General features: G+C 44.7%; 2 protein-coding genes across 15 annotated transcripts in view; one reads left to right on the top strand and one right to left on the bottom strand.

Annotated features, from left to right (window-relative positions):
* Window positions 1–7,478, top strand: part of FRMD4A (FERM domain containing 4A) — a 365,195-nt gene extending 357,717 nt beyond the window's left edge. For 9 of the 11 annotated variants that reach the window (XM_050324260.1, XM_050324261.1, XM_050324262.1 and 6 more), the window contains one exon: window positions 3,621–7,478. In XM_050324260.1, the coding sequence (XP_050180217.1) occupies window positions 3,621–3,723 (103 nt within the window). In that variant the 3' untranslated portion in view covers window positions 3,724–7,478. Of the gene's footprint in view, window positions 1–1,692; window positions 1,765–3,620 lie in introns of all 11 variants that reach the window. The other 2 variants (XM_050324259.1, XM_050324256.1) reach the window with 1 other exon arrangement.
* A 3,226-nt stretch (window positions 7,479–10,704) lies between these two features.
* Window positions 10,705–26,692, bottom strand: PRPF18 (pre-mRNA processing factor 18). 4 transcript variants are annotated; one of them, XM_050324280.1, is made up of 11 exons: window positions 26,605–26,692; window positions 25,636–25,713; window positions 25,481–25,507; window positions 22,547–22,651; window positions 20,373–20,486; window positions 18,467–18,613; window positions 16,691–16,759; window positions 15,812–15,952; window positions 15,285–15,356; window positions 12,906–13,061; window positions 10,705–11,349 (listed from the first exon to the last, which is right to left on the bottom strand). In XM_050324280.1, exons 1-11 carry the CDS (start codon window positions 26,668–26,670, stop codon window positions 11,269–11,271), a joined length of 1,056 nt encoding a protein of 351 aa, XP_050180237.1. In that variant the 5' UTR covers window positions 26,671–26,692; the 3' UTR covers window positions 10,705–11,268. The 4 variants fall into 4 exon arrangements, with proteins under 4 accessions (XP_050180237.1, XP_050180239.1, XP_050180238.1 ...); XM_050324282.1 differs by having other exon boundaries at window positions 10,705–12,334; window positions 26,605–26,685; XM_050324281.1 differs by lacking the exon at window positions 25,481–25,507 and having other exon boundaries at window positions 26,605–26,685.
* Between the last annotated feature and the right edge of the window lie 661 nt (window positions 26,693–27,353).

The following is a 27,353-nucleotide window of genomic DNA, read 5'->3' as shown; positions in this document are numbered from 1 at the left end:
TAGACAATCCATCTCAGTGCCAGTGGGAAAAACCTCCCCACACACAAGCACAGGGAGAGCGCAGATATGGGAAACATTTTTAATAGCCTGCACCTGCACAGAGCATTTCCAGACTCCCATCCATACACTGCTGGTGGTGGGGCTCTGGTTTGGGCTGAGCAAGACATGGCTGTGCCATCCACACCCAGCAGCACCGCTCCAAGCAGTGCTGGATCCACAGGGAAAGAAGCCTTGCAGGTTCCTCCTGCTTGGACAGTCTCTTTCCTCCAGTTGTCATATGTTGAAATAGCTGATATTTCTGTTTTAGCAGCCACCATCCTGGCTGTCTACACCAAGGCCTTGTCCATGCCTGTGTGTGCAGCAGCCACATTTTCCTGCTCAGTTTTCCCCAGCAATGGGTCTTCATGACTGCTAAGTGTTTCTTTTTTTTCAACTACCATTAACCTGAAGGTGCCTCACCGAGGTGTGAGTCATTACACAGAGGTAGCCATTACTCATGTAAATATAGTAATTGGGTTCTTTAGCACCTCTTTGCCAGGCAGGGAGTTCCAGGAGTAAACAAACAGCCATTTGCAAGCTCCCATGGGTATATTCTGTCCTGCCACACCAAATAAAGGTCATTTCCAGATCCCGACTAACTCAGCACATCCCAGATTGTGGGATGAGATTTTGGTGAGATCAGCTGGAACTGAGACTGCAGTCCTCAAAATACCCTAATCCCTTGAATAGGAAAATGGATCCGATCCCGGAGTCATGAATTGGGACTGGTAACTTTGCAAATATTTCACTGTGCAGCCACTGGAAAATCTCACGCTCTTTAATTACCCTGGTCACCTATGACCAGGCTGGACCTCTGGTTTTACTCCAGCACCGCTTGTGACTGCACTTTAAACTGGAGATGAGGAGAACCATAACCACAACCCCTTAGGCCTGCTTGGATTTTAAATTCACACATTTGACATCCAGCCTCACATGGTCTTTGCATGTGCTTTCAGCTTGAGAACAGGAAACTGTTCCTGGTCCCATTTCATAAAAAGTCAAGGGATAGCAAGATAGGCAAAGTGGCATCTACATTTACCATACACTGACATTTCCACAACTAAGAGCTTGAGTCTAGACTCAGTCTCAGTCTCCATCCCAGTCCTAATTCTTCTAAACATCTCTATGATGACCAGAAGTAAAACTATGAGCAGCCAGCTGAGACAACTGTTTGGATAATCCTAGCTTTTTCTTATTTTTCCATTCAAGATAAGTCCTGCACCCTGTCTCTCACAGCAAAATTGCATCAAGCCAAATTCTCGGCTGGTGAAAGTGAAGTTACCTGGATTTATAGCTTAGGCCCTGCACCAACAACCAGTGCAAAGAGAACTGGAGACAAATCAGCACTTATTTCATGGCTGAGCATAGCACATGTACACGGCATGTGTATAACTACAGCAGGAGCAGGCACAGTCTGCCATTAGATGCACAGCACAGACTCCCCCACTGCAGGGCCAGCTGTGCCCACCCAGCACAACTCAGCAGATTGACAGTTCTCCCCAACATGTTTTTGTGTCACTAACTTTTTCTAAAGATGAGTCATCAACTTGTTTCCCCACTGGATTAATAAGCTCATAACAATGTCTGTGTCATTTCTTTTCTTTAACATTTCCTCTCTCCTCTTTCCTCCTTTTTTTGCTCTCCTTTGCTCAGAGAAGCAACAGACAACTCACCCACTATGGATGAGTCTCAGTCTCCAACCCACCAAAGTACTGATGAATAGAGGTATAGTAAGGGAACGTTTTGTTCTTTCCTCCTTCTGCCTTAACAGTCCGTGAGCACAGTGCGAATAACCGGCGTCCTGCTGTCCCACTGGAGCAGCTCTTTAATTCTGTGCCCGTTTGTTTGCCAGCAAGGCTTCCTTCAGCTCTCAGAAGGACAACTTGGAAGCCTCTCGAAGCCGCTCTCTGTGCCTTTTCAGCAATTCTGTGGCTGTGGCACTTTCCCCTGTGAAAGGGACTCAGGGCCAGCCTGCTCTGTGCTCCTGCAGGGGCTGGACAGGCACAGAGAGCAGTGGGGGGTGACAAATCTGTGGCTGGGGACAATTCAGAGCAGGGTGGGCAAAGTGCTGGGGGACAGTCTGGGAGCAGTGGGGCCGGGAGACGAGCTGGGGTAGGCAGGAGCCTCGGAGGACCCAGCCTGAGTTCCCAGCACTGAGCGCCCCTTTCTCCCTCCTCCCTCCCTACCACAGAACTGTGAAGCTGAGGCTCTAAGCATCTAGGTTTCCTGGAACAAGGAGCAACCTTGGCCCCAGTTCCTGTGGGAAGACAGGAGGGGGGAAGGGTGGAGGGAACAAAAAAAACCCACAGAGTTTTTCTATTTTAATTAAACTGCCATCGCTGTCTGACACTCTCATTTGAATCTACAACCATTCACAGCTGGCATCTGTCAAGTATTTCAAGCCCAGCTTTCTAGAGGTATCCCATAAACCACTCCAGCCCAGTGCTGGGAAACAAAAGGCTCTTTAACATGCAGATGATGATGCCCTTGCTCAGGTTCTTCCCAGACCAATTCCAGGGAAACCAGGTGGAAAACAGGGCAGAGGAAGCAGGAACTGAATCAAATGAGAGAGCAGTCCTGTGAGGTGGGGAGGGAGCAGAGGAAAGAGTGAGAATCCCACCGTATACAAAAGGAAAATGCATCTCCCACTTTTGGCCTCAAAACAATCTCTAGCTTGGAAGTCGGTTCAAATCAGTGTGAGAGAGAGACATCAATTCTGGCAATTGCTGTGCAGATAGAGCAGCCACTTTTCAAAAGGTCCAGACTTTGACCTCAGTGCTTTCCTCTGGCAAGGAGCTCCACAGCCTAAGCCAGGAGCTGATCCTGATCAGAGCTCTTAACGGAAACAACAAAGAAAATTCTTGGGAATTGTCTCATCTGCTCAGTAAAGGCAGCAGAAGAAGCAGCACCTTGTCAGGAGATGTGCCCCAAAATGAGGACTAGGCTGTCTACAACAGGGCACAGTCCTTTCCACATCAGACCTGGCACGCTCTCACTAGTTGCTTCATGGTTCATCCTTGGAAAGCCACATGACTCTGGGATTGCCAGGTGATGCACAAGCCTCTGCCCAGAGCAGAAGTGCCACAGGAAAGCACCACCAACCACCCTCCTCTTCCCACATTCCCACTGGATGATACAGTCCATGGCCGAGAGAGCTGAACTTAGAACTTGCTCCCTGGCAAGCATCCTACCAAAAACCTCCTTACCCCTGCTTACTACCGGGCAGGACAGCAAGGCAGAGCCCTCAGGCTGGAAGCACAGCAGCTCTGCCTGTTGCCATTCCTGCATCCAAACCTCAGGGTACCCTGGCTGCGGAGAAGCTGTCAGAGCTCAGCTTTCTCCTGCCTCCTCACACCAGGCGGGCTGCTGGGGCAAATGGGACTGCTGGGCAAGAGCAAACTGGGTCAAAGCAGAGTCCTGCATGCTGAGCCCACCCCAAATATCAGCTTGGGAGTACCTGTAAAGTGCAGTGGGGTCTGAATATCCTGCGTTCCTCTCCACCCATAATACAATGTTTAATGCTCACGGTTGAACTTCTCAGGAGGCCTCGCTGTCCTAACAAGGTTTCCTTTCTCCTGCAGGAACTACAATGATAGCTGTTTCCTGGATTCTCCCCTCTATCCAGAATTAGCAGATGTCCAGTGGTATGGGCAGGAAAAAGCCAAGCCTGGGACTCTAGTGTGAACCCCTGACCTCAAGTTAATCACATCAATGCCATTCTGAGATCACCTCACTGCCTCTCATTTGCCTTACCCAGATGCACTGTCACCCAGCACCAGCTTCAACTCTAAGCACTTTTCTCACGATGCAGTTCAAGGCGACACTTACGGAACACTGGCCCTGAGACATCCACCGCGGCAGCGACGGAGCGCAGCACATCCCACGGCCAGGCAGGTGCCCGTCCCTCCCACGGCAGTGGCTGGAGAGGAGCAGACACCTGAACAGCCAGGTGGCAGTTTAAAAATTGGTTTTCCTTGGAAACAGTGGAAGCCTCTCAAGGCTTGCATCAAATCTTCTTAGTGTTCCACGGCACGTAACAGCAGTAAGAGTTCCATGACCTGCGAGCTGAAGCCAACAGAATTAGTTTTAAGGGGGTGGGGATGGGACAGAGGCTGAGAAATGGATACCATAGTCCTGAAAGTGCATCTGTTCTGAAGAAACAGCAAAATCCCATCACTGCAGAGATATGTTAGTGTCACAGTCAGATCGGCACTGCCAAAAATCACCGCACCACCATTTGCAGGACAAGTTTGCTCGCAAGTTTTAGCTACGAGAACATCTCCCTCCTTTTAACTCGGTGGCAAACACGGCCACCTCCTGTAAAATGGCATTTCCTTCTTCGCTTGGAGCCCACCTATACGCAAGTAAAACAACCCCCCGCGCTGCAGACACACCAGAGTTCTGGGCTGGTATCACAGCACCGCTGTCTAAAAGCTACTGTTAAACTGGACAAACAAGGTTTACGAAGGCATTACCTAAAGCAGAGGCGAGTACTGCACTCACAGCACCTCTGCGGCTGGCACAGGGTGCCCACCAATGCACAGAGAGGTTGGGGGTTGCGCCGGTTGCTTTGATAAAAGATAAAAATTGCCAAAAACAAAACCAAAACAAACCTTTCTGCAAACAGATACAGCCGATAAATTCGAATCGATTTCTGCACAAAGCGTCAAGGTGAAGTCAAAGGGCGAGCACGTCGCAGTCGAATCGGCGCGGTAGGGCTGAGTCAACATATCGGTTCCACTCACCTTCCCTTCGTTAGCACCCGTGTAGCAAAGGGCTCGTCACCCGCGTGCTGCTGCGTGGGAGAACCGGTCTGTCGGGGAGACGGGAAGGCTCCGCAGCAGAGCAGGGTCGGACAACCAGCAGGCAGGCAGATCTTCCCATTGCAAGACCACAGGGAAGAGAAGCGACGGCGGGCGGCGCTGGGCACGAGCGAGGGCTGCCTGCTGATACCAAAAGGAATCGCACGAGCGCGTCACGGAAGGAGCCGCGAGTTTACACGTACTTTTGAGCAATGCTTTATTCACGTCAAGCCATGGAACTTTAAAAGGCCTCAAAGACACTTTTGTAACGAACAAGTGCACAATCTAGGTGGATGTTGAAGCTGGCACGGTCTAGTCTTCACTGCGGTGCTATGCTGTTTTTATTGCCACTCGATGGGGGGAGGCGCCCGGCCTTCCCTCGTTGGTGCGTGCAAACGATGATTTCCTATGGGAAAGGCATTAAAAGAAACGGCTGGAGGGGGGTTACTTTGTGAAAAGCAGAAACTGAAGTTAGCTTTAGTTTTAAGGAAAAAGGAAAAAAAAAACAAACGTGTGAGCGTGTGTGTGTGTTTGAGTGAGAGTGTGTGTGTGTGTTTCCAAGAATAACAACAGCGTCTACCAGACAAAGAAGGGCGAAACGTTTCAAATTAAACACAGCGACTTGGGGGGCTGCCACACCTTTTGGTATTAAAATTGCTGGAAAACTGCATTCCAGGCTTTAAAAGAGAAGGGTTCTGCATAATTAGGCTTTGAAAAACGATGGGGTTTCTAAGCATTAATACCTTTCTGCAACTCTCACCAGAAACGTTGGCTTCAGTTCCCTGCGCTGCTGCCTCACATGGCTGGTAAGGCAGGGGGTGGCCTTGCAGAGATGAGACAGTGACAGGCAGAAAGGCTGTTTATTTGTCCAGGGGAATCCACGGCAGAGTCAGGATTGGATGGGGCAAAAGCCGAGGCTGGATGGGGCTCTGAGGCAAGCTGGTCTCGTGGAAGGTGTCCCTGCCTGTGGCAGGGGGTTGGAACAAGATGATCCTTAAGGTCCCTTCCAACCCAAACCATTCTATGATTCTGGGATAAGGAAACCCTTTCATACTCACACATGAAACATAAATTAATTACTCCTATTAAAAAAAAACAAACACCCACACTAAAACAACAAAAAACACGGGCCAGGGGTTTCAAACGTGGCCACACAAACCTTGTGCTTTTGGGCCTCCTTGAAGCTTCACCCTGGGAGTGTAACGCCCTGTGACAGTAATTGAAGCCTTGTATCCAATTCTGGAAGAACAGCCAGCGGTGAGATTACACCCTTCACTTGGACATGCAAAATGCTGTTTTCACCATCTCTTTGTGCATTGGGGTCTTTAACACAGGAATTATTTCAAGCTCCTAATTGGATTTTTAGCTGGATAAGAGATAGTACTGATTAATGACATTTACTGATAAGATTTGGAAGCTAAAGTGAAAGGATTAAATAAGGACCAAATTAAGCAGCAGCGAGTAATTTAGCCCAAGGATTTTTAGGGGCTCTGAGCAACTGTCTGTTTTCTTTTTAATTTCCCTGGTAAGTGGTTTGGGTTGGTTTTTTTTTTAATGTGTACCTTCTTTTAATTAAAAAGAATTCAACAACAGCGGCACTATGACGCCTCTGGGCACTACAGGAAGAAACATTAATTCCTCCAAGACCAGCTCTGCAGTCTTGCAGCAAAGGTTAAAAGGTGGCAGCCCTGAAATTGGAGGGGGGAAAAAAACCCAGAATGTTTAGCCTGAATTGCAAACAGGCTGGAGTGAAGAAAAAGCTTTCTAGAAACGGATTGAGTTTTGCTTTGTGTTCTGCTTTTCTGGTTTGCAATCAAGGCACATGTGAGCAGCCAGTCTGGTAGTAAAGACAGATTAAGTAAAACAGGTTTTACTGTTTAGCTCAATTCAATTAAACACAAATGTACATAAAATGTTAATCATATGAGATTAACATATTTAAGTATAGCACGGAGGGGTATATACATAGCTATTATAGACAAGCACTTGACTACCAACTTAACCCCTCCTTTTTTTATTTTTCAAGGCTCCATCTGCCATAAAGCCACAACCGCGTTCTTCGTCTCCGTTGTCTGACGCTCCCTCTGTGTGGGCAGGAGCCAGTGGACAGTCCATGCACTGGGCTGTGCTGGAGGCAGGGTTTATTTTTAAATGGTATTATATGCAGTCGAGTGTTGAAAATGTTGAAACAAGTCCAATTTGTTTTCACTCTGTATTAGTTTTAGTTTCAGGCATAGCCGATCCCCATTCAGGTGCTATCAGATGACCAGTTACTGCTTAGTTAACTAGATGTAAAGTTTTACATATATATTAATGTCAATAGTTTTATTACAGGTTGTGTAAAATGGACTCTCTAGTTTAAAAAAAAAAAAAAAGAAAAAAAAAAAAAAAGGAAGAAAAAAAAAAAATTAGGTCTCTCCTGAAATTGAACTTTAGAGCATGGAAAATGATTTTACTGGATTCTGTTCAACTGTAATCAAGGAAAAAAAAAATATGTATGTTGTAGAAAAAGTTGCAGAATTAAAAAAGATCTGCTTTTAATTTATTCTTTTTGTATTAAGAATTTGTATAGTTACCTTTACATTTTGCAAAACGGTGTTGTCAACACTTCCTTATTAAAGCATTTTCAAAATGAAACCTTGCCGTGGTCTCTTCGGGAGGGCACAGCACTCGGGCAGCTCCTACCTGGCGACTGCACCGCTACCCCTGCCAGATGCAAGCTCCAGATGTGCACACAGCTGGCCAGGGTGTCCGTGAGGCACCCACTCCTTGGCTGTCAGGGGGCCTGACTGCAGGAAACATTGGGCATTCCCCCCACCCAAAATCCTGTCCTTTAGAGATCCCTTGGGATTCGGTGCTTGTGCTCAGCAGATCCGTGCTTGCTCCGTTGCGTGTTCTCCCGAGCACAGGAGAAAAACGGTGTGATGGAATTCCCACCAGCACAGGAAACAGGCATGGGTATAATCCTTACTTCCAACACATGTAACTAAAATTAACACTCACTTGTATGAATTGGATGCCAAGTTGCTGCAAGGCCATTTGCAGCAACACCAACAGCTGTGGGACTGGCTTGAGCGCCAGCACGTTCCCCAGTGCTCCAAGAACTGCCTGCTCCTTGAATTCCTGAGGGAACCCACCCCAGCAGAGGCTGCTCTAGCTCAGGGTGGGGCTTTGCCGGCAGCAGTGACCCCTGCACAGGGTTAGGGATGTCACTTAATCCCAGTTTTCCCCTCTGTGGGCAGTGGTGACCCCTGCAGCCACCCACCCGCTGTCCCAAACTGCAAACAGCTCACATGGGACCCATCCACACTTCCCAGCGCAGTTGCTTCCGGCTCTTTTCCTTTTATTCTCACTGTCCACAGAGCCTCTTCCCACCTGATCCCCCACACCCCACAGGGAGCCACCAGTGGCACCAGCCCAGAGCCAGGCAGCACCCCCAGCCATCAAGCAGCACTGCTGCATGAGGGACCATCATGGGCAGCAAATCCCCAGGAGGGTTTGGGATGGGACAAAGCAGCCATAATCAAGGTTTCAAACACCCCTGGAACTCTGGGACCTTCTCAGATTTATTGCCAGTGGCTCCCATAGTGCTGCAGGCACCTTTTCCAGCTCGACACCGCCTCAGGAGCAGCTTTTGGGACAGCCTGCTCCAGATCCGACACCAGCACTGCCTCCCTTGTGCCACCCCTATTGGAAGGCGCTACAGTGTCCTCATCCCCTGGGTCCAGGAGTCAGAGCAGTCCCTTCCCTCCTGAGAAGTGAAGCCTTTTACATGCCAGCCAGGTTTATTCTTTGGGCAAGACTGGATTCATGGTGGTGATTCTCTGAGAGCCAGCAGGAGAAAAACCCAGTTCCTCCATCAAAATAAACACACACCTGCCCTAAGAGCCTTTCCAGCGGTACAAACAGCAAACAGGGAGTCAAATTTAAGTACCATCAGGCACAATAATACCCGCATCAGGTATTATCTCAAACCACCTATCCTGAGAGTTCACCTCACACAGCCCCTTCCACCACCGGGGTTGGGGTCAGGGGCTGCAACAAATGGCTGGGGCCACTGAAGTCCCAAAACCACTCCAGACACTGCTGTGGCAAATGCATGAATTCATCCCAAGTCTTCGGATTCAGCGGAATTATTTCCGCCTAATGCTGGAATTATCAGAAATAAACATCTGGAGAAGCCCACAGGGAAAAGTCTGAACTGCTAAACTGAAACATACCCTCCCCACACAAGCCGTTGAGCAGCGTGACAGCTGCACCCCACCCACTCGTCCCTAAACCAGACTCGGGTGGGTTTGGGATTTTTTTTGGCTGAGAGGCATTATTAACTATTTGATCACGGTCTGGTAGCTGCAATCTGGGGCCATCCGGCTGCAAAGAGCCTCCAACCGGTGATGGAACGCAGCTGCCGTAACAGCGTCCCCCCGGCTCACCATCCCACGGGACCAAGGCTGGCTCTCACGTGCCAGGCAGCTGGAAACTCTTACACGGATCTGCCGTGAGAAAGCACTCCTCAGCTCCCCACGCAGCGCCATTCCACGAATTGCAGGGGGATAAAGCTCTTCCGTCGGGGGACTCATTCGAGCGAGACGGCCGCGTTTCAGGGACTGTCAGCAAGGAGGCACGTTGCTTGAATTACATTCTTTAAACCCTGATCAGGCTGAAACCTTCCAGCCCCAAACTGACATCCCTACAGGAGGCGCATCCACACTCAAACCGGCACTCAGGGTACCATTAAAAACTCCCCTCAATAACTGGCTCTAAAGCAGGAGGGGAAAAATCTGTGTAGCACTATTACAGATGCCCCAAGGAATCCACTTCCCCCTAAAGCAGACGATAGAATGCTCCTTAAACCATCCCCTGGCTACTCACTCGCTGCAGTTTCCAGGGAAATTACAGCTCTTCTGAACAAGGGACAATATTGTCCCTCAATTATTTACAGAGTTCAAAATTAAGGTCAAGATGAAGATTTAAAAACAGCTCAGGAAACCGTCTGGGTGGGGAGAGGGATAAGGTTGCGGCGTTGCACGTTTCCTGTTATAATAAAGCCTCCAAAGAATATCTGTGCAGAGCACTGCAAAAAAAAAAAGGAATCACCAGACACCACTGTTAATGAAACCCTTCCATGCTCTTGACATCTGCCCAGCTTCCCCCCACAAACCCCCACCTACTCCCCAGAGGCCCCTCCCCAAGCACCGGTGAGGTCTCAGCAGCCTCACTTTTATTACTTCTAAACTGTTTAAGCTCTTGACATTTTCTCTGGGGTCAAACACTCCAGGCTGAAAATCTCCCGTGTCCAGAGAGGCACTTTAGAATCTAAGAGTCTCCAGGAGAACCCGAAGTTCCTCAAGACACTCCTCCAAACTCGCTGCCAGCACAAATCCCCCAGCGCCACATCTCACTGTGCCATGGGACACTGGAAGCACCCACAGGAGAGGGGGCAGTTCCTTGAGGAGAAGGCACCAGCTCCTGCTCCACCCTGCCAGTCAAGGTGAGGACCCAGACAAACCCACACACTAGAGTGTTGACACATTTCTTCAGGAAGCGGTTCCGCTAAGAGCTAACAAAGTTTCACTGTTCCACTGTTTATGCAGAATTGGATCATCATTCCCGTGAGTTTCTTCGCCATTCCCAGTCAAGATGCACAATGGTGAAGATTTGTGGCTGCCAGAAATACTGTTGGTGGTCATGGGAGGTCCTAATTATTTTCTCTGCAATGCCCAGCAGACTGAAATTTTCTCCAGATGTATAAAAATGGGATTTGAAAGCCCCAAGAGCCATAAGATTACTTCCCCCAAGCCCAGAAGGTTTATATTAAAAATGTCATTACCAAAAAGAAAAAAAAAAAGCCAAATCAGATGCATTTAAGATCAAAAACTCTTTGCACTGAGGCTGAGAAATACACAAACCTTTTTTTTTTTATTCCTGATAAATACCACATGAAAGATTAGCCCATAAAGTCTTTATATTTACAGAAATAACCAAGCTTCAGATTCAACTGCTTCCCTCTAATCATCTCCCCACATCAGTCTCCAATGCAAAAGCAGCCAAAAAAAAAGCTCCACATATGCTCCTTGCAGGGCTGAGTCTCAACTAAAGCTCTAAAATATGGGAAACAGTTCAGTCTGAATAACAAACTGAAATAAAAGCAAGGCTCTCGTGCACTGTCCCCTGGTCACTGTCCTGGTCTTAACCTCTTCAAAACCCACCTCTCCTTTGCTGTATACTGGTTGTGTTCAACATAAAGCACAGATTTAAAAATAAAACCTAAATAAACGGGGCTTGTAAAAAGGAAGCTGTAGAAAATCTCCTGCTTTCTGCATTTTCACAAAGTTCCTGTTGGTGTCCAAGCACAGGCTCTGCCTCTTCCATCCTCTCTGGGTCTTGGAGGCAAAAATATGAGTCACGCCTTGGCCCCTGCAGAGCCTCACAGAGCGTTGTACTCCACACACTTGGATGGGTCTGTTGGGAAGTGCTTCTGGCAAATGGTCATGAGCCTCTTCAGCCCCTAGGAATTAATAGAACAATTACAATTCTGTAATAAAGCTGCAGCTGTCAAACAAACTTAATGGCCTACAGTATTTTTAAGCTTAACAAGAAGAATTAAATAAGAATAGGTTGCTATTTTGGGGTTGGGATGGTTTTTTTGGGGGGTGGTTTTCTCCATTCAACTTTTATTAACCTTTCTCCCTGCAATTTGTCGAGTTCTCTCCAAAATTTAGAGAAGTTTGGTGCATAACTAAAGAAACGTGGTGAGATTCATAGTGAAGGATCACAGAAATGCTTTAACGTCTCTTTATCACCAAGGGAGAAAATGATACCACAACAAAATACATTTAAAAGAAAGCTGAATATCAAAAGTAATTCTGAAGAGCAAACAGCAATTTTTGACACCAAAACAAGCTGCACACCCAAGAAAAGAACCAAACATTTCTTGGGAGGAGAAATGCAGTACCACACGTGACACTCCAGAGGCAAACTGAAGAAGCAATCAAGGAGAAAGGCAGAATGTGGACTTTTCATTCTTTCAAGGCACCAGTTGCCAAAAACCAACGTGACAGAAACCCTGTGATTATTTTCTTTCAAGTCACGGAGAAAAGTCTCACAAAAAAGAAAGCAAACTGCTGTGGTGGAAATGTAATTTGGCAGTGCCATTGTACTCCAAGATGGCAGAGTCCTGTCCCTGTCGTTAGACACTCATCATGGAAGGCAGCTCCTCACGAAGGGAAAAATGGTATTGAAAACCATAGCTGAAAAGAAAGCAAAAGTGATACTTGTAGCCCCAAAACAAAAAGACTCAGGGTAGAAAGGTGAAGTTGCATTTTGCAAGCAGTTTTCTTGCAAACATCTGCAGCAGACGAAAAGCAACAGGAGTCCTCTTCATCAGGAAGAAATTTCTGGAAGCCTCCCCTGCCAGAAGCTTTGAGCTCCAAGATGCTGCTCTGGAGGATTCAGAGTTAAGCCTGAAGGTCTCTATCTCTACAAAACTGCAACTGGTAAAAGGCAAATACATTTAACAATACAAGCAGAGAAGACTTGTTTCCTCAGACCTGTCCACCCACTATGCTGAAAGGTCAGAGGAGAAAAACAGCACTGCTACTAATTCCACAACCAAAAGTTTACAATGTGACTATGAAAATGCACAGGAGGAACTAAACCTGGAATTTTGAGCCCACATTGTTAGAGAGACGTGTCTGAAAATTGAATTAATTTATGAACGCATTTATCTAGTTGCAGAAATAGTCAGAAGGACTGCACGTCGTGGTGTTAAATTCTGTGCATGGTGTTTAAACCGTGAGTTAAGCAGTGAAGGACCTCAGGAGAATCTGGCATGATTCACAACTGCTTTGTTGCTCAGAGAAACCCACTGCACCATTCCTCGCCCAGAACTGAAGAACATTCAGGTCCGGGATGAGCTACCCATTAACTGGATGTTATTCCTGAGCCAAACTAAAACAACTGTCCGTTTCCAGGGCTCTTTTACCACGTCAGCTGAAACTAGTATTTCTCAAAGATCCCCCAACTTCAAAAGCAAACCTGCTGGATTTCCAAAGCCAACATTACCTGTATGTATTTCCTCTGGGTTTCATCGTTCAGGACATGGGCCACGTGCTTGGAGAAGATCTTCTCCCGGCCCGTTCTCGCGTGGATGCCGACCATGGTGACACCGATGGGCCAGGGAGCGTTCCCGATGGCCATCTGGAGATAGGCATCGTTGGCCTGAAGAAGTTAAGTGCAGGCACTCTTAGCAAAACCAGGAAGAGCAGCAGGGAGCAGAGCATTTTTGCATTGCCAGACGCAGTAAAACACCCGCTCCAGTCTCTCCGATCTCGGTTTCATTGCACAACATCAACCAGTCACACAACACACCTTCCCAACACAGTTCATGCTGAACTCTGAGGGAAGCAGGGACTATGGACTTGACTGATGAAAAAAAAAAAAGCACTGGATAAGGCAGTCTGGTTCCCTTGATTTAAACTGGGTTTTATTAATTTTTTTCTGGGTTTTATTCACTTTTTACTGGGATTGTTTTCAACTCAGCCACCTCGGGTTAAATAAGCACATTTCGTGACAATGTTTATGACCAGAGATGTAGCAGCAGTAAATCAATATGAAATTTCCTGATCAAGATAGCAGATCCCATTTCTAAAGCTGAAGCAGAAAACATCCCTGGGGAAGAACAGGGATAAAACTCAAAAGGGAAAATTAATTGAAAGAAAAGGAGAAAGGAAGAGAAGTATAGAGCTAAAAAAAATCATGACAACTGAGAACCAGCAAGTGAGGAGGACAGACACTGGGTTTATAGATACAATTACACAAACAACTTCAAGGATGTGGAGCAGGACATTCCTTCTCTATTAGAGAGCAGTTACAAAACTCACTGATAAAGAGTTCATTTATCACCTCCTATTCAGAAACTAGGCAATAAGAAGTAGCAATCATGACCAGTGGGTGCAGATTCTTTCCAACTGGCTCTGAGCAAACTGGGAGGTGAATAATGAACAAGGCAGGGGGCTGCAGGCAGAGCTAAAAGTAAATCTGGAGAAGGGACAGGACACAGTCACCATCTACATGTGGCAGAATCTGAACAGTTCTTAGTCAAATACCTACTTGCTGAATTAAAGACACTTTTATCATGAAACACAGTATGTGGACATGCAATAAAGACCCTTCCAGCACTGTCACAACAGAGTTAATTAAGGCTGAGTGGGCAACTTGCATTCTGGCACTTGCCTGCTGTCAACACAAAATTAAAATCTTTCAAGCATTTCAACTAACAAAGCAGTAAGAATTTGTTGCTGGCAGTATTCACCAGGATGCACAAAGCAAAAAAGCACAGAGGACAACAGCAGGCAAAAAGAGACAAGTCTCTCAGGAAGCAAAATGGAAAAGGATATGAGTATCTTTAAAAGCACAAGACTCATTAGTCTAATAAAAAAAAAAAAAAGCAAAACTTTCAAATGTGGACTCAAGTACTCCAAAACGTGTGAAATTTACTTAAAGCCAAGCACCTCCAGGAGAAAGGAGCACAGCTGACTAACCCAGAGATAAACCACATTCCTGCATGCTCCTCACTTTGAGAAGGCATTGGAAAGGGAATTGCCATATAATGGTAACAACCAAAAGAAAAAAAAATGCCCCAAAACAAAACGTCACTATCATATATCCCACTCGTTCAGTTCTAGTTTCACATGATTTGGATTGAACTTGCCTTAGGCCATCTAAAGTTTTTTTCAGTATCAAAAACAGGTTTGCTTGATTACTCGACAAATTATCCCAAGTCCTCAAAAGAACAATAAGAAATCCTAGAAATTTAAAGGCAAAACACAGCTCCATTTCCTCTGCATGCACGAGCTGCTTGAGCAAATGCTACCAGCATCTGAGTTCCACTTCGGAAGGCAACTACAAACAAAACCTAACACTGCCTTTGATCTCGTGTCCCAAAGTACTTCTGCCTCCTCCAGTGAGCAGCCTTTGTCCAAAAAAAACTTTTCATTAACTTGCCTCAACCTTACCAGGCCAGTTAATCTGAGCATAGCCAAAGAAGAATGGGACAGTATCTCATATTCTCAAAACTCAGTTCACCTCAATTAATTCATAATTAAGTAATCAACACCTATTACTATTCATTCAATACCTTCATTTAACCTTACAATATCAGGTTTCCTATAGAGGATTCCTCTGCAATTTCTCAGAACAATTCTCTTCATGTTTGCAAAGATATGCAAAGTTTCATGAACCTCCAAAGATCTTCTATCGGGCTCTGGATCAAACACTACTTGTAGCCTAACATTTATCAGCAGTTTTTCATTTTGTTTGAGTAGATGTTGCATTTCCAGCTATATACCTTCAAAATTAAAAACACTGGAACGTTTAAGCAATAAACTCCATCTTTTGCAACCAGACAGTCTGAACATGCTGGAAGAGTGCAAACAAACGTACCTTCACGTACTCTCTTTGCAACATGAATTTAATAATATCTGTTATTGATTCTTTGATGTCTGCAGGAAGTGTCTACAGGAGAGAGGGGGAAAAGAAAAAAAAAAAGACATTTACTTCAGAATAGCAGCTCAGGAAAATCATCCTACTCAGCATTTATACAAAGTTTAACAACTACCCTTGCTTGAGGACTTTAATAAAGGAAAACATCTTTGTTATTTAGATGAAGGATCTGAAGCAGGAGAGGTTAAGTGGTTACACCTGGTAGTTGGTGGCAAAGGGCAAAATGCAACCCCAGTTCCCTATCACATTTGCAACCCAATGAACAGGTGATGCTTTAAGCAACACCTGGAAAAGCAGTGGGTAGGTAGAAGATTTCACTGATCAAGATGAAGTCAGAACTAGGCATCGTGGGCTCTAGAGACAGAAACTCTGACCAACTCACTTATCCCCTCTCCTTCAGAGAAGATAACACTGCCTTAGGAAAGGGTACTAACGCTGGGCTAAAGTGACATTTAGAGGTGATTCACCCTTTTCCGGAGTTTTCTGAAGAGTGGCCTCAGGTAGGACTCTGTCTGTTTCTGGGTGGCGCTGTTCAGCTTCCCCTGCACTCCCCGTTTCACGTAGTCTTCCCTGGCGTTCAGCTCCTTGGCCCAAACTCCGAGGAGAAACTGCAAGGGAGGAGGCACATCTGTGTCATGGTGCCATCTAGTGACCTCCCCGGCACAGCAGACGGGAACAGCGGGTTAAGCCACCACGGCAAAACGAGTTAAGAAGGCAAGAGCCTCCCTCAGAACAGACTGGCAAAGAGGAACAGGAACAACCCTCCCGTCCTAAACGTATACACACACATTAACGCTTCAGCTCCCGCTGTGACTTCGATCATCACAACAGTTACACCGGGACTGGCTCACTCCTTTGAGAGGCAACACAGGCTTCTTGCCAGGAAACAAGGAAGCAATTTTCTGCTATCCACTTGAACCTGTGGCCTTCCTTTAAAATTCTCTTATTCCACGTAACAGTGTCGGGTGACATTCCAATTCAGCTTTCACTGTTCCTGGGAAACTCCTCAGAAGATTTTTGATGCCACAGGACTACAGAGAGGCAACTACATAAAAGTGCCTCAATTATCACACGGAAATCAAAACTGTGTTTATTTTGTCTGGAAAAGCAGGACCAGATTCTGAAGAATGCTGCTCTCCCAAGAGCTCTCTCCCAGGTGTAGCAGAAATCCCTGTTGTGACTAACAAAGGCTCTGGAGTGCCAAGCAAGTCAAAAACCCCACATTTTTAGCACAATGTGTTTTTTCTCGGGCAGCTTAAGCCAGCCCTTCTATTCATGAAATGTATCTGCATGGTGCTAAAAATATGACACGGCTACAAAGTAATTAATCCAAAAGGGTTTGTTACCTTCAAGAACTTTGTTATGATGTCCATATCATAGTGGTCATCACCACGTCCTAAGGATTCTCCCAAAGCCTAAAACAGGAAAAAAACACAATTATTTCCACTTTGTCTGCTGCAAGTTTGCCACCACCACCACAACCAAGCTCACCACATTGCAAGCTGTAATGAACTCCACCAGAAATCCAAAACACTGGTTAGGAAACAGAATCAAACAGCTATACATGCTACTGAGGTTCATTTATCTATTAAAAACACTTACATCAAAAAGGCAATATGATTTACTTCTAAAAAGCTAGTGCAATAGTAATTCTCCATTCATTAACTACTAAATTATTGGCACAATTAGCAGCTGACAGCACCGTATCAAGGGGAACTGTGGGTGCACAGCTTTTTTGAGATCCCCAAAGCCATCAATTAACCTCATTATTTTGTTAAGCTATTTCAATTCTCTGATGTACAGGGGCTTTTTACCATTTATTTGTAACTGTGAATTTGTGGAAACAAACCTAAAAAAGAAAGAAACCCCAAACCAAGTAACAAACCACCAAAAAAAACCACCCAGCTGTATGCTTCAATATTCTACTTTCCTGCCAAAATCTCAAAACTGTTAATACTAACAGCAATTTTAGAAACATTTTCCAGTAAGTATAGTTGGATTTATAATATATTTCCATTGTCCTTGCATTTCCAAAGTGAGTTTTATTTTTAAAATCTCCTAGACTGGGAGCACAGTTCAGTGTAAGCCTTTATGCTCAAGGCAATGCAGCTGAAGTAGCATAAAATTAAGACTGCAGTGTTTTCAAACTTTTTCAGAAAAAGATTGCTTTCATGGCTCAAACCAAGCCTGCCCTACAACCCCAAGAAGAGGATATTTTGAGAACTAACAGATCAATAAAATGCAGCTCCATTACAACCGGTTTCCATCCTGGTACTGCAGTTATTTTAAACCAGAACCTCTGGCAGCCTAACAAAAAAGCCAGACTATTTCCTAATAACGTATTCACTTAAGCTTTCAGTTATAAATCAGATTATTTCTTAAACACACTTTTGGAAGGATGTTATTAACTCCTGCAAAGAGTTTTGAAGATTAAGGGTAAAAGTCTTCAGCTCAAGTTAATGTGCTTTTCAAAACATTACCCTAAAATACCAGGTGTTGAATGCATTTCATGGCACTCACTCTCTGCTCACTCACACAAATACCACAGGGTTCTTGCAGAACAAAGTAGCCATTTGCACTCAAGTTTCTGGGACACATCATCTCTGCACTTCTTGTATTTCCTGTTATCTGCCTACTTCTGATGTTCACTTTTTTTTTTTTTTTTCCCATCCTGGATGTTTATGTATCAAACATTCTAGTGTGTCTATTTTTTCAGCATCCATATTTCTTGTATAGGGGTAATTCACTGGTACTGAGCTCACTACCCTCTGAAATATTAATTGGAAACACTTCAGAATTTATGACCAGGTAATGTGTTGTAAATAAACTCTCCACCTCTGAAACCCCTGCAGAAGGAATCCTAACTGCACCACTGTCTTTGCAGGCAACACCTGCCCTCCTTCTGATGAAGTGCTGTGAACAAAGACCACCTGAGTTTTCACTTGTCTACTGTGAGCACCTACAGTGCAACTCAAGGCTTGGAAACCTGAATTCCCTATTTAAGGATACTTCAGAATGCCTCAGTCAGCTATTGAAAACAAGGCTAACTTTGTCTGAACAATCCTGAAGCTTTCTCACAACAACATCTAACATCCCTTAGTTAAGATACAACCATCCCATACTTCCAGTTCTTCAATAGTGGTATTCTCCTCATGGACTTTCAGGTCGTTCTGGGAGTCGTCGTCTCCTGCTTCTTGTCCGCCTACAATTTCATTCAGATACTGCTGATCAATCTTATCCAAAGCAGCCTTCAGGTCATTTCTCAAGCCCTAGAAAAGATAAAAAAACTACCAATTTAGGAAAAGAACCTCAAGTAAATAAAAGCAGCTCAATACTGTCACTGTGAGCTTTCAGCTGCTGTTTAAGAAAAGCCAAATTCTGTAAAAATGTGTATAAGGGTTTAGCTTTGTTGTCTGAATTTAAACTAATTCCAAGGACTGCTTCAGCACTTAACAAAAAGCAGGTGCATGAACTTCTGGAATGTTCATACCTATCAAAAAGACTTTTTACAGCATTTTTACTAAAAAAGCATGGAAGACAGAATCAGCTTCTAGGACTTTCTTCAAGACACTGTCTCCAAGCAATGGACTGAAACACCCCAAAACAAGCAGAAAACAAACCATAACCATCATCAGCTCTACAAGTCTTTAGATCTGCCCTAAAAAAAGCTGAAATAAGGTAATACTCCTTCAGTACCATCACGGAAAACATTTATATTGTTTCCTTTTATTACAAATTATTTAAACATACAAGAGTGTTTTATATATATTAAATGTTTGAAAGCCCCTACTACAGAATAGGTGATTACAAAACCAGAATCAGTTTAAAACCATATATAGAGGGAGTTAAAAGCTGCTTTTAAATAGAACAAGAGACTCGCCTTAGTCACAGTTGGGGGATTTGCATTCCTGCCTTGAGACATAAAATATAAAGCTCCATAAAGGAGTATGACAGTTCTTACCCTCAGATAAATTCAGCCACTCCACAGGGAATGGATATGCACAGTTATTTCCTCTCTTCCATCATCATACTTGGCTGTCTGGAACGTTTCTATTAATCATTTAGTAGCCTAAAAACATCTGAACCACAAACTGGTGGTGACTAAGCAACACACAGAATCCCCCCAGACAGCAGCAGGAGTGGCTGAAACACGTAACACACAAACCCAACACAGTCCTCTTTGTGAGCTCACTGTTTCCTAATACACCTATAATTGTCATCCATGTCACTCAAGGGGAAGCTTTCATTAGCAGAATTTTTATTTTTAAACATTCAGATCTGTGTATTTTAAAGGCTTGAAGAGGAAAAGGCCTTCCTTTTATGGGCACCTCCAGCAACACCATTTGAAACAATTCAGGTTGGCACAAATTAGGGAAGAAAATCCAAAACATCACTCTCTTAGTAGGGTTACGGTTACAAATTTGGTTGACAGCAAACGCAAAGCAAACCCCAACAGTATCTTCTCACTTAACTGATCATTTCTTAAGACACAAGAAATAAATTAGTTGCATCTTTTAGTCAGTTTTTGAACTGATGGCTAATTTAAAGGGAAGATGGGAAAAAATGAAGTTTCTGTAACAAACCATCCCCTGGAATCCAGGGATTTGAGAAATCATTTATATGCCTCAGAGACAGGATGTAGTCCTGCTCTTACTAACCTGTAGCTTCTCAGGGATGCACATAATCACAAACACAGGACTGATTTAACAGTAAATGACTGTTCTCTGCTGGTTAAAAACAGGAGCAGCACAGGCTGGGGTATTAGTGCCACTTGAAGGCCCCTCTTCCAACTGACAAGGGCCTGGAAGGTTCCTAGGGTTGAATTCTTACATAAATGTAATTGTGCACAAAACTCTGACATTTAACACAGTTTCCCAGGCAATAAATGAGATGGAGCAGATAGCTCTCTTTGCTCTGTATTACCTTTCTTTCCTGAAAATTAAGTTACTGAAACCGATTTTCAGCAACTTTTATTGGGTTACTCATTGATTATGCCACCACAAGTAAGTAACTAAGAGCCAGTCTTACCTTGTTCACTTCAGGTGCAAGAATTTCTATCTTCCTCAGACGCTGAAATGCATCATAATCTGTTTCTCCAAACAGCCTGATGGGCTCACCCCTCTCTCGTAACCTCCTGATAACCTGAAAAGAAATCAAAGCATTCCCTGAAGCATAAAGGAAGCAAAATAAAATCCAGAATGACAGATTTATTTACTTTGCTTAGAATAACAAGCTGAGTTGGACTGGAGAGGAAATGGCAGTATTTTAAGCAGTAGAAAAATGTTCCAGACACTTTACAATCTAAATATAAAATTCCCACGGTACTTCAGTGAAAGGTCATTCCAAATATTACCGATCTAAATTTTGCATAAAATCCCAGGCTGTTTGACACAGCCTAACTTCCTCCTGCTCTGACTTGTTTAAACAAATACACAAAAATCATCCCTCTGGCAGAGCCTAAAGACCGTTTTCAAAATCACAAAGGAACTTGACGATTATCTCACTCACCTATTTGCCTGGGCAATAAAAATACTAACTGAGCTGCAGGTTACCCCAGCACAGCTACAAGATGATCTGCTGAAAATTCCCACCCTTAAGCATTTGGAAAATATGCAGTCCCATAATCTAATGCTATTAAAAAAGAGATATAACAGAAGTGAAAAAGCCTCTCCTGATTGATTTGCAAAGTCGCAGACAGAGACAAAAAATGAGCTTTATTCTCCCAATTCCTTATTTCATGCATTGCTTGATAAATCTCTGTATTCTTACCATTACTCACAGAATCACAGAATGGTTCGAGTTGTAAGGGACTCTAAACATCATATGGTTCCAATGCCATGGGTAGGGACACCCACCACTAGACCAGGTTGCTCAGAGCACCATTCAACCTGGCCTTGAACACTTCCAGGGAGGGAGCATCCACAGCTTCTCTAAGCAGCCTGTTTCAGCACCTCAACATCCTGAGAGGAAATTTTTTCTTAGCATCTAATCTAAACCTACTCTCTTTCAGTTTGAAACCATTCCCCCTTGTCCTGTCACTACATTTGACAAAAAAGTCCTTCTCTGGCTTCCTTGTAGGCCCCTTCAGATCCTGGAAGGCTGCTGGGAGGTCTCCCCCCAACCTTCTCCAGGACAAACAGCTCCAACTCTGAATTAACCACTCAAACTAAACAACTGAACTAAATTCATTTAGTCCATCAAACAATTGGCTAATTGATACAACTGATAATTGGGCTTACACTTCAGTTCATGTCACCACCTCACTGTGCCAACAGACTGGTTGGACAACAAGAAACTAATATCGAGACCTCATTTTGTTTATTCAGACTGGGTGTCTTGCTGTAGGTTGGCAAATATTTAACTTGCAAATGTATCCAAAGAAACAGGGATGGAAAGAGCTCTGGCACAGCAATACCTAAATCTGGACCAAAACACACACACCAAGTGCATCAACAGCAGAGAGAAAGTGCATACACAGGACATAAAGACCAGAACTCAAACCAAACGTGAGACCAGCGGTTTGTGTTACAAGTCCTGTAAAAAACAGTGAGCATCCTACAAAACTAAGGGGACATGTGACATTCCTGGATGACCTCAGCTGTGAATTTCAGTACTTCCAAGATTAGGGTTCATTCTGCACTTCTGAACTTCCTGCTTTGGGCTATGGATCTGTTTGTGAATGTACATCCACACGGGCATTTTTACCCTCAGAGAGGGCAAGGAACACCCCAGCTGCTCTGGCTTCAGGACTGCTTCTTCTAGAGGCCAAGGTGAACTTCCAAAACTTAAATTTCTAAATTTGGTTCAGACCAATATGCTACAAAGAAAAGAAGCTGGGGGAAAAAAGTCTTGGAGAAAGTCAGCATGCCATCATCAGTATTATCCAAGGATAATGCTAAATATTTAGGATACTACTCCAGAAGTCATCTGAAAGAGCTGCAAAATGTTAGAAACCATCTGTATAAATCCGTATAATGAAGAGGCTCTACCCATCTTTATCTCCCCATGCATTCATTTGCAGAGCAGGCCCTTGATAAGCAAAGATAAACACTAAATGCTGACTGTAAAAATGGAAACTTATTATTTAATAAAACTGTCATAAAAAGTACAGTTCACTAGGAAAAAAAAAACCAGCCCTAATAAGAAATTTCAGATACATTTGCTGTGAATTCAGGGAGTCTGTTTATGCTGATTTATTTTACCTCCTGCCTGGAAAGGGTCATTGGCAACTTTTCTTCTGCCAGTTCCAGTTCCAGCACTGGATTTGATGCAGCCAGTGGTTTCTCCTCCTCTTCCTGCTGCTGTACCTACATTCAACAGACATAGTTACCAATGTGTGATGGAAATAAACCCATATATTGATGCTAAATGATATAAAGCAATGTAAAGATACAGAACTCCGGGACACAGACTTTAATAGGACAATATAAACCTTTAGTTTCATAGTTTTATGGTCTGTAATTGCATTTCCCAGAACAATAAATGTTCTTGAGACTATCAGAAATTTACTAACACTTCTGCAGGTTGCAGGAAGCAGTCTCTAGAGCAAACAGAAAGGACAATTGCTGAAGTCTGGCAGTCACTTCGGCAGGCAGATGCCAGCACTGGTGCCAAAGACAGCAAATCCACCCTCTGCTTGTTGATTCCTGCCCCTGCTTCACCCTCCTTACCCATGCAAAAGCATTTGCATCACTGTGTGATGAACCAGAGGGGGGAAATGATTCAAACAGAAAAATAATTTGACGAGGTACTGTTCCCAGCCCTCTCGACCTCCTCATCCAGCTCACCAGGCACAGCACACAGAAGGACTCAGGGGCCAGAATGAAAACCCAAGAGCAGGGAGAGAGCGGAGCTGCTTCTTCCAGTGTCAGCTGAAGTGTTTATTACCTACAACTTCAGTGACCTGAGCACAATTAGCAGTGATCCACGGCTCCTGTTGGGTTTTGAAGGGTGCTTGGTTTGGGCAATGCATCTTTCTAACAAGCTTGCCAGGTTCAAAATAAAAAAAATGATACCTACAACTCCTCATAGGAAGGGGATCTCATTAACAACTCCTCTTAATCCAAAAGAAGGTCCCTGACTCAAACAGAGCATTCCCTCTGCTTTACTCAATATTTTAATAATGCAAAACAACTCTTTGATCAAAGTCACTTTGAGGCACAGCTATGTAGCTACAGCTCCCTGTATAAGCTCAAATTCAACACTTCTGACAGCAAGGAGCAGATTGCTGGTGGTAATATTCCTGTAACAAGGGAATATTTCCAGTGCTCACTCACATCTTGGCTTTTCTCTGATGCCTTATTAGAATTTATTTCCTTTCCATACTTGTTAAAAGGGAAACAATCCAATTAATCCCACAGCACCCTTCAGCATTCCCTGTGCATGGACAGCACACTGTCAGCTCCAGTCTGCATTTGGGTTGACCAGTTTGATGAATGGACAGAATTTTTTTTTTAAAGAACCTTTTTTATTCTTTCTGGCCACCATTTCATTCTTTCTGGCCAGCCTTGCACTCAGGTGTCAGTGTCACTCCATGTAGCTGGAAAGATCCATCCCTGGGGCTCCTGCTACAAAATTCAGCCACATATCTACACATTCAATGCTGTATTAGCAAACACAGACAAAAAAAAAAAATCAATCCTACAAGCACACGTGTTTGAAACAAACAAGGAAGTACAACCAAATCAATATTTAACACAAAGGGAAGGGAAAAATAAAACTTCCATCAGTGCAGGAAAGGGGGAATTGACAGAGGACAGAAAATATGGAAGAACTGTATTAAATAAAAAAAAATATATATATAAACATATAAAGAAATATACTCCCATGGCAGAAGGATACATACAAATTTTAACTTACAAACATTCTTGAAATGATAAAGAGACAGCAGCATTGGGGGAAAAGGTTTGATCCACTCTGTCAGCTGGACTCCAAATTACAAGCAGTATCTTTACCTCAGTTATTTTTCTTTCAGTGCTTTCTTTAAGCAAGTGAAATTATTACAACTTATCAAGTCTAAGCAAAGCAAAAACGCACCTGCATTTAAAAAGAAATCAGTCTGTGTTCCACATCTCATTAGCAGAGTGAAGGACAAATGCAGAAATCTGGGAGGCTCTAAAAAGGTACTAAGTTCAAAAAAGTAACTTATTTTAAAACCATTTTCAGGGTTACATTTCACACCAAAACTGGTGCTGCAGCAGCACAGGTGACACCACTTTAGCCACCATATGAGGTTCTGAGGGACGCAGGGTAATGCTCAGAAAGCATCACGCAGCCATTTCCACTTGGAAGGTTCTCAGAACTTCCTCACGACCATCTGCTGCAGGTTCCAAGAACGGCTTTGGCACCGATACTGCTCAATATTCACAAACAGATCAAGGTTTCAGAATAAGTCACTAACTGGGTAAAGGTCACTTGAAAACAAAGCTCCTATTTGTGCCTTGTAAGAGCAAACAAGATTATGAAATTCTGTCTTCCACAGGGAATGCATCCCCCCTCCCAGACACGTCCCATCAGGCAGGCAAGGCAGGCACACGCACTTGTAAAAGACAACAACATTCTTTCCATTTCAGTAACCCCTCGCCCTGACACCGTTACAAGGCAGATAAAGCCTTCCAGATCGCCCATTTGTTGCAAAACAACCCCCCCCCCCCGAGGTCACCAATTGTTTCTCATATTTTTGCCAGCAGGAACACAAGTGCTGTTGTTGCACAGTTCCAGCGCTGGATGGTCGATGACGGCCAAAACCCAAATACAAGCACATGAAAGTTGGCAGATCTCTTTGATGTGCACCCACACTATACTGATTTCTTTTGTACGCTTTGACAAGACCATGAAAATTGTCTGAATGGGGTAAAATTATCCAAATGTATCCATTTTTTTCCCGATAAGGGGGGAGGGGAGGGAAGGTGGCTATATCAGATCCAGTGTTCATGCCTAACAGCACAATTTAAAAAATAAAGGAAGACAAGCCTTGATCCCGAGCCACTTCATGCTTTCCACAAAAAATAAATAAATAAATAAATAAATAAATAAATAAAAGAAGAAATAAAAGCCAAACCATAACACAAACTTAAGTAGCTGCATATCATGCACATCTTTTTTCCTGCATTGAAAATGGTTTTGGAAACTCATACCTCTCCAGGTGGCTTCTCATTTACAGGCTAATGTATAACATTAACAGATTGAACAAAGAACAACAATTATCATTAACAACATTGATACTAAAATTGATAATAAAATGCAGACTTTAAAGCAAACACACAGAGCCCTGAAAGAACAATTCCCATACCTTGTAGCCACATCTCTGGAAGTAGGCCTCCTCTTCCTTTTTAGCTAACTCACTGCGCTTGAAATACTTCTTATTTCCCTAAAAGAGAGGAAAGCTGTCACCAGCTCACAGTTTTGTGTGGTTATGCAAAGCCAGCTCACACCTTCTCACTCGGTTTGGTGGATTCAGCTACATCCTTTCCCGGGGATGGGAAAGGTTCTTTTCCACGGAAATAGAACCAGTTGGAAGCACCTCTGAAATCAGCAATACAGATTGACTTGGCAGGTTATGTGTATGAGCAGAATTGAAAGCACAATGTGCTCACCAGCACTTTAAAAGGAGCATGTTCTTTGCCACGTAAAGGCCCTCGTGGTCGCTGCTGTAAAGTTTCACTTCAGATGTTCACAACAGGGCCGAGGTTGTTTGGACAAACCACACAAAAGGCGTGGTTTACATTTAATTCTACATTAAATCAAGGAGGTGGGAGAAAACACTTTTGCACAGAGCATTTTACAAGCTTTCTTGCAGAAGCGCCCCTGAAGAGACATCCCAGCCACACAGCAGCTGGAAAAGGTGGTCACCCCAAAGCACTTTGTTTCACTAGGAAGAACTATGACTTCTTCCTTGGCGGTTTGCCTGCCTGACCTAGGAGAGCCTCTGGTGCCAAACCCCCGACTCGGGCAGCCCTGGAAGTGCTCTCTTTGCTGTGGGGATTTTTAGGCACTCACACGGAGCCCTCAGGGCAGGGGTGAGGGCACAAACCGCGCTCTGCTCACCAAGGCACGCTGAAACAACTGAACCCGCTCCCAAACTCCTCCCGAGTCCTCCCCGACCCCATCCTGGGACACTCCTGCTCCTCCTTCCCAAACCCCATCCCAGGTTCGGGAACTCCCAGCCTGGGCAGCTCCGACACCCCCCCCCCCTTCCCGGGCCTGTCCCGCCTCGCCCTTGCCCCGGGAGGCTCCCGGCGCCGCTCCCGGCCGCTCTCACCCCCAGGAGCTCCTTCTCCTCCAGCTGCTGCCGCTTCCTGCTGATCTCGCGCTTCAGGATGTCCATGGCGAACCCCGGGAAGTGCCGCTGGAAAACAACGCCGTCACTTCCGGGATTGGCCCCGCGGCGCCGCGCGGCGCCCCCTGGCGGGCGGGAGGAGCGGCGGCACTGGGGGGGTGCCGGTCCCCAATCCCAAGGGACGGAGCGGCGGGAACGGCAGGGAACGGCCTCGAGTTGCGCCGGGGGAGGTTTAGATCAGATATCAGCAAAAGTTCCTTCAGAGTCCGTGTAACGTCATGCTGCTGAATGTTTAAAGTGATAACGGCAGGAATTTTATGACACAGAGCAAAAATGCAGATGCTTTCTACCAAGGAATGTAGCAAAAGAGGTGGAAGGTTAAGTTTTGAAGAGGTCTTTCCCTATTTTAGTACAGCTGTTTTTATATAGGGGTGTTACAGGTTCTTTCAAGAGAGGCTCCGTGCAATTCATTCAGGTGTCTTCTCTGTTTGGCTTAAAAAAATCTTCGGGGCAGAGTCTCTCTAACTGTGTTTGTGCAGTGCCTGGTGCGACGGGCCTCGGCTGCAGACGACAGCTAATATCAGATAAATCATGGCATCAGGTATGAGGAAAAATGTCTTCACCAAAAGGGACCCTGTCAAGCATCCGAACAGGCGGCCCAGGGAAGTGGTGGAGTCACCGCCCCTGGAGGGATTCAAGTGACACGTGGATGTGGCCCCTGGGGACGTGGT

The sequence above is a fragment of the Myiozetetes cayanensis genome, unplaced genomic scaffold, assembly GCF_022539395.1.
Source record: "Myiozetetes cayanensis isolate MyiCay16 unplaced genomic scaffold, myiCay2020 scf3, whole genome shotgun sequence".
Taxonomy (NCBI): Eukaryota; Metazoa; Chordata; class Aves; order Passeriformes; family Tyrannidae; genus Myiozetetes; species Myiozetetes cayanensis.
The sequence above is the reverse complement of the archived record's forward strand: the minus strand, read 5'-3'. Positions and strand labels throughout refer to the sequence as shown.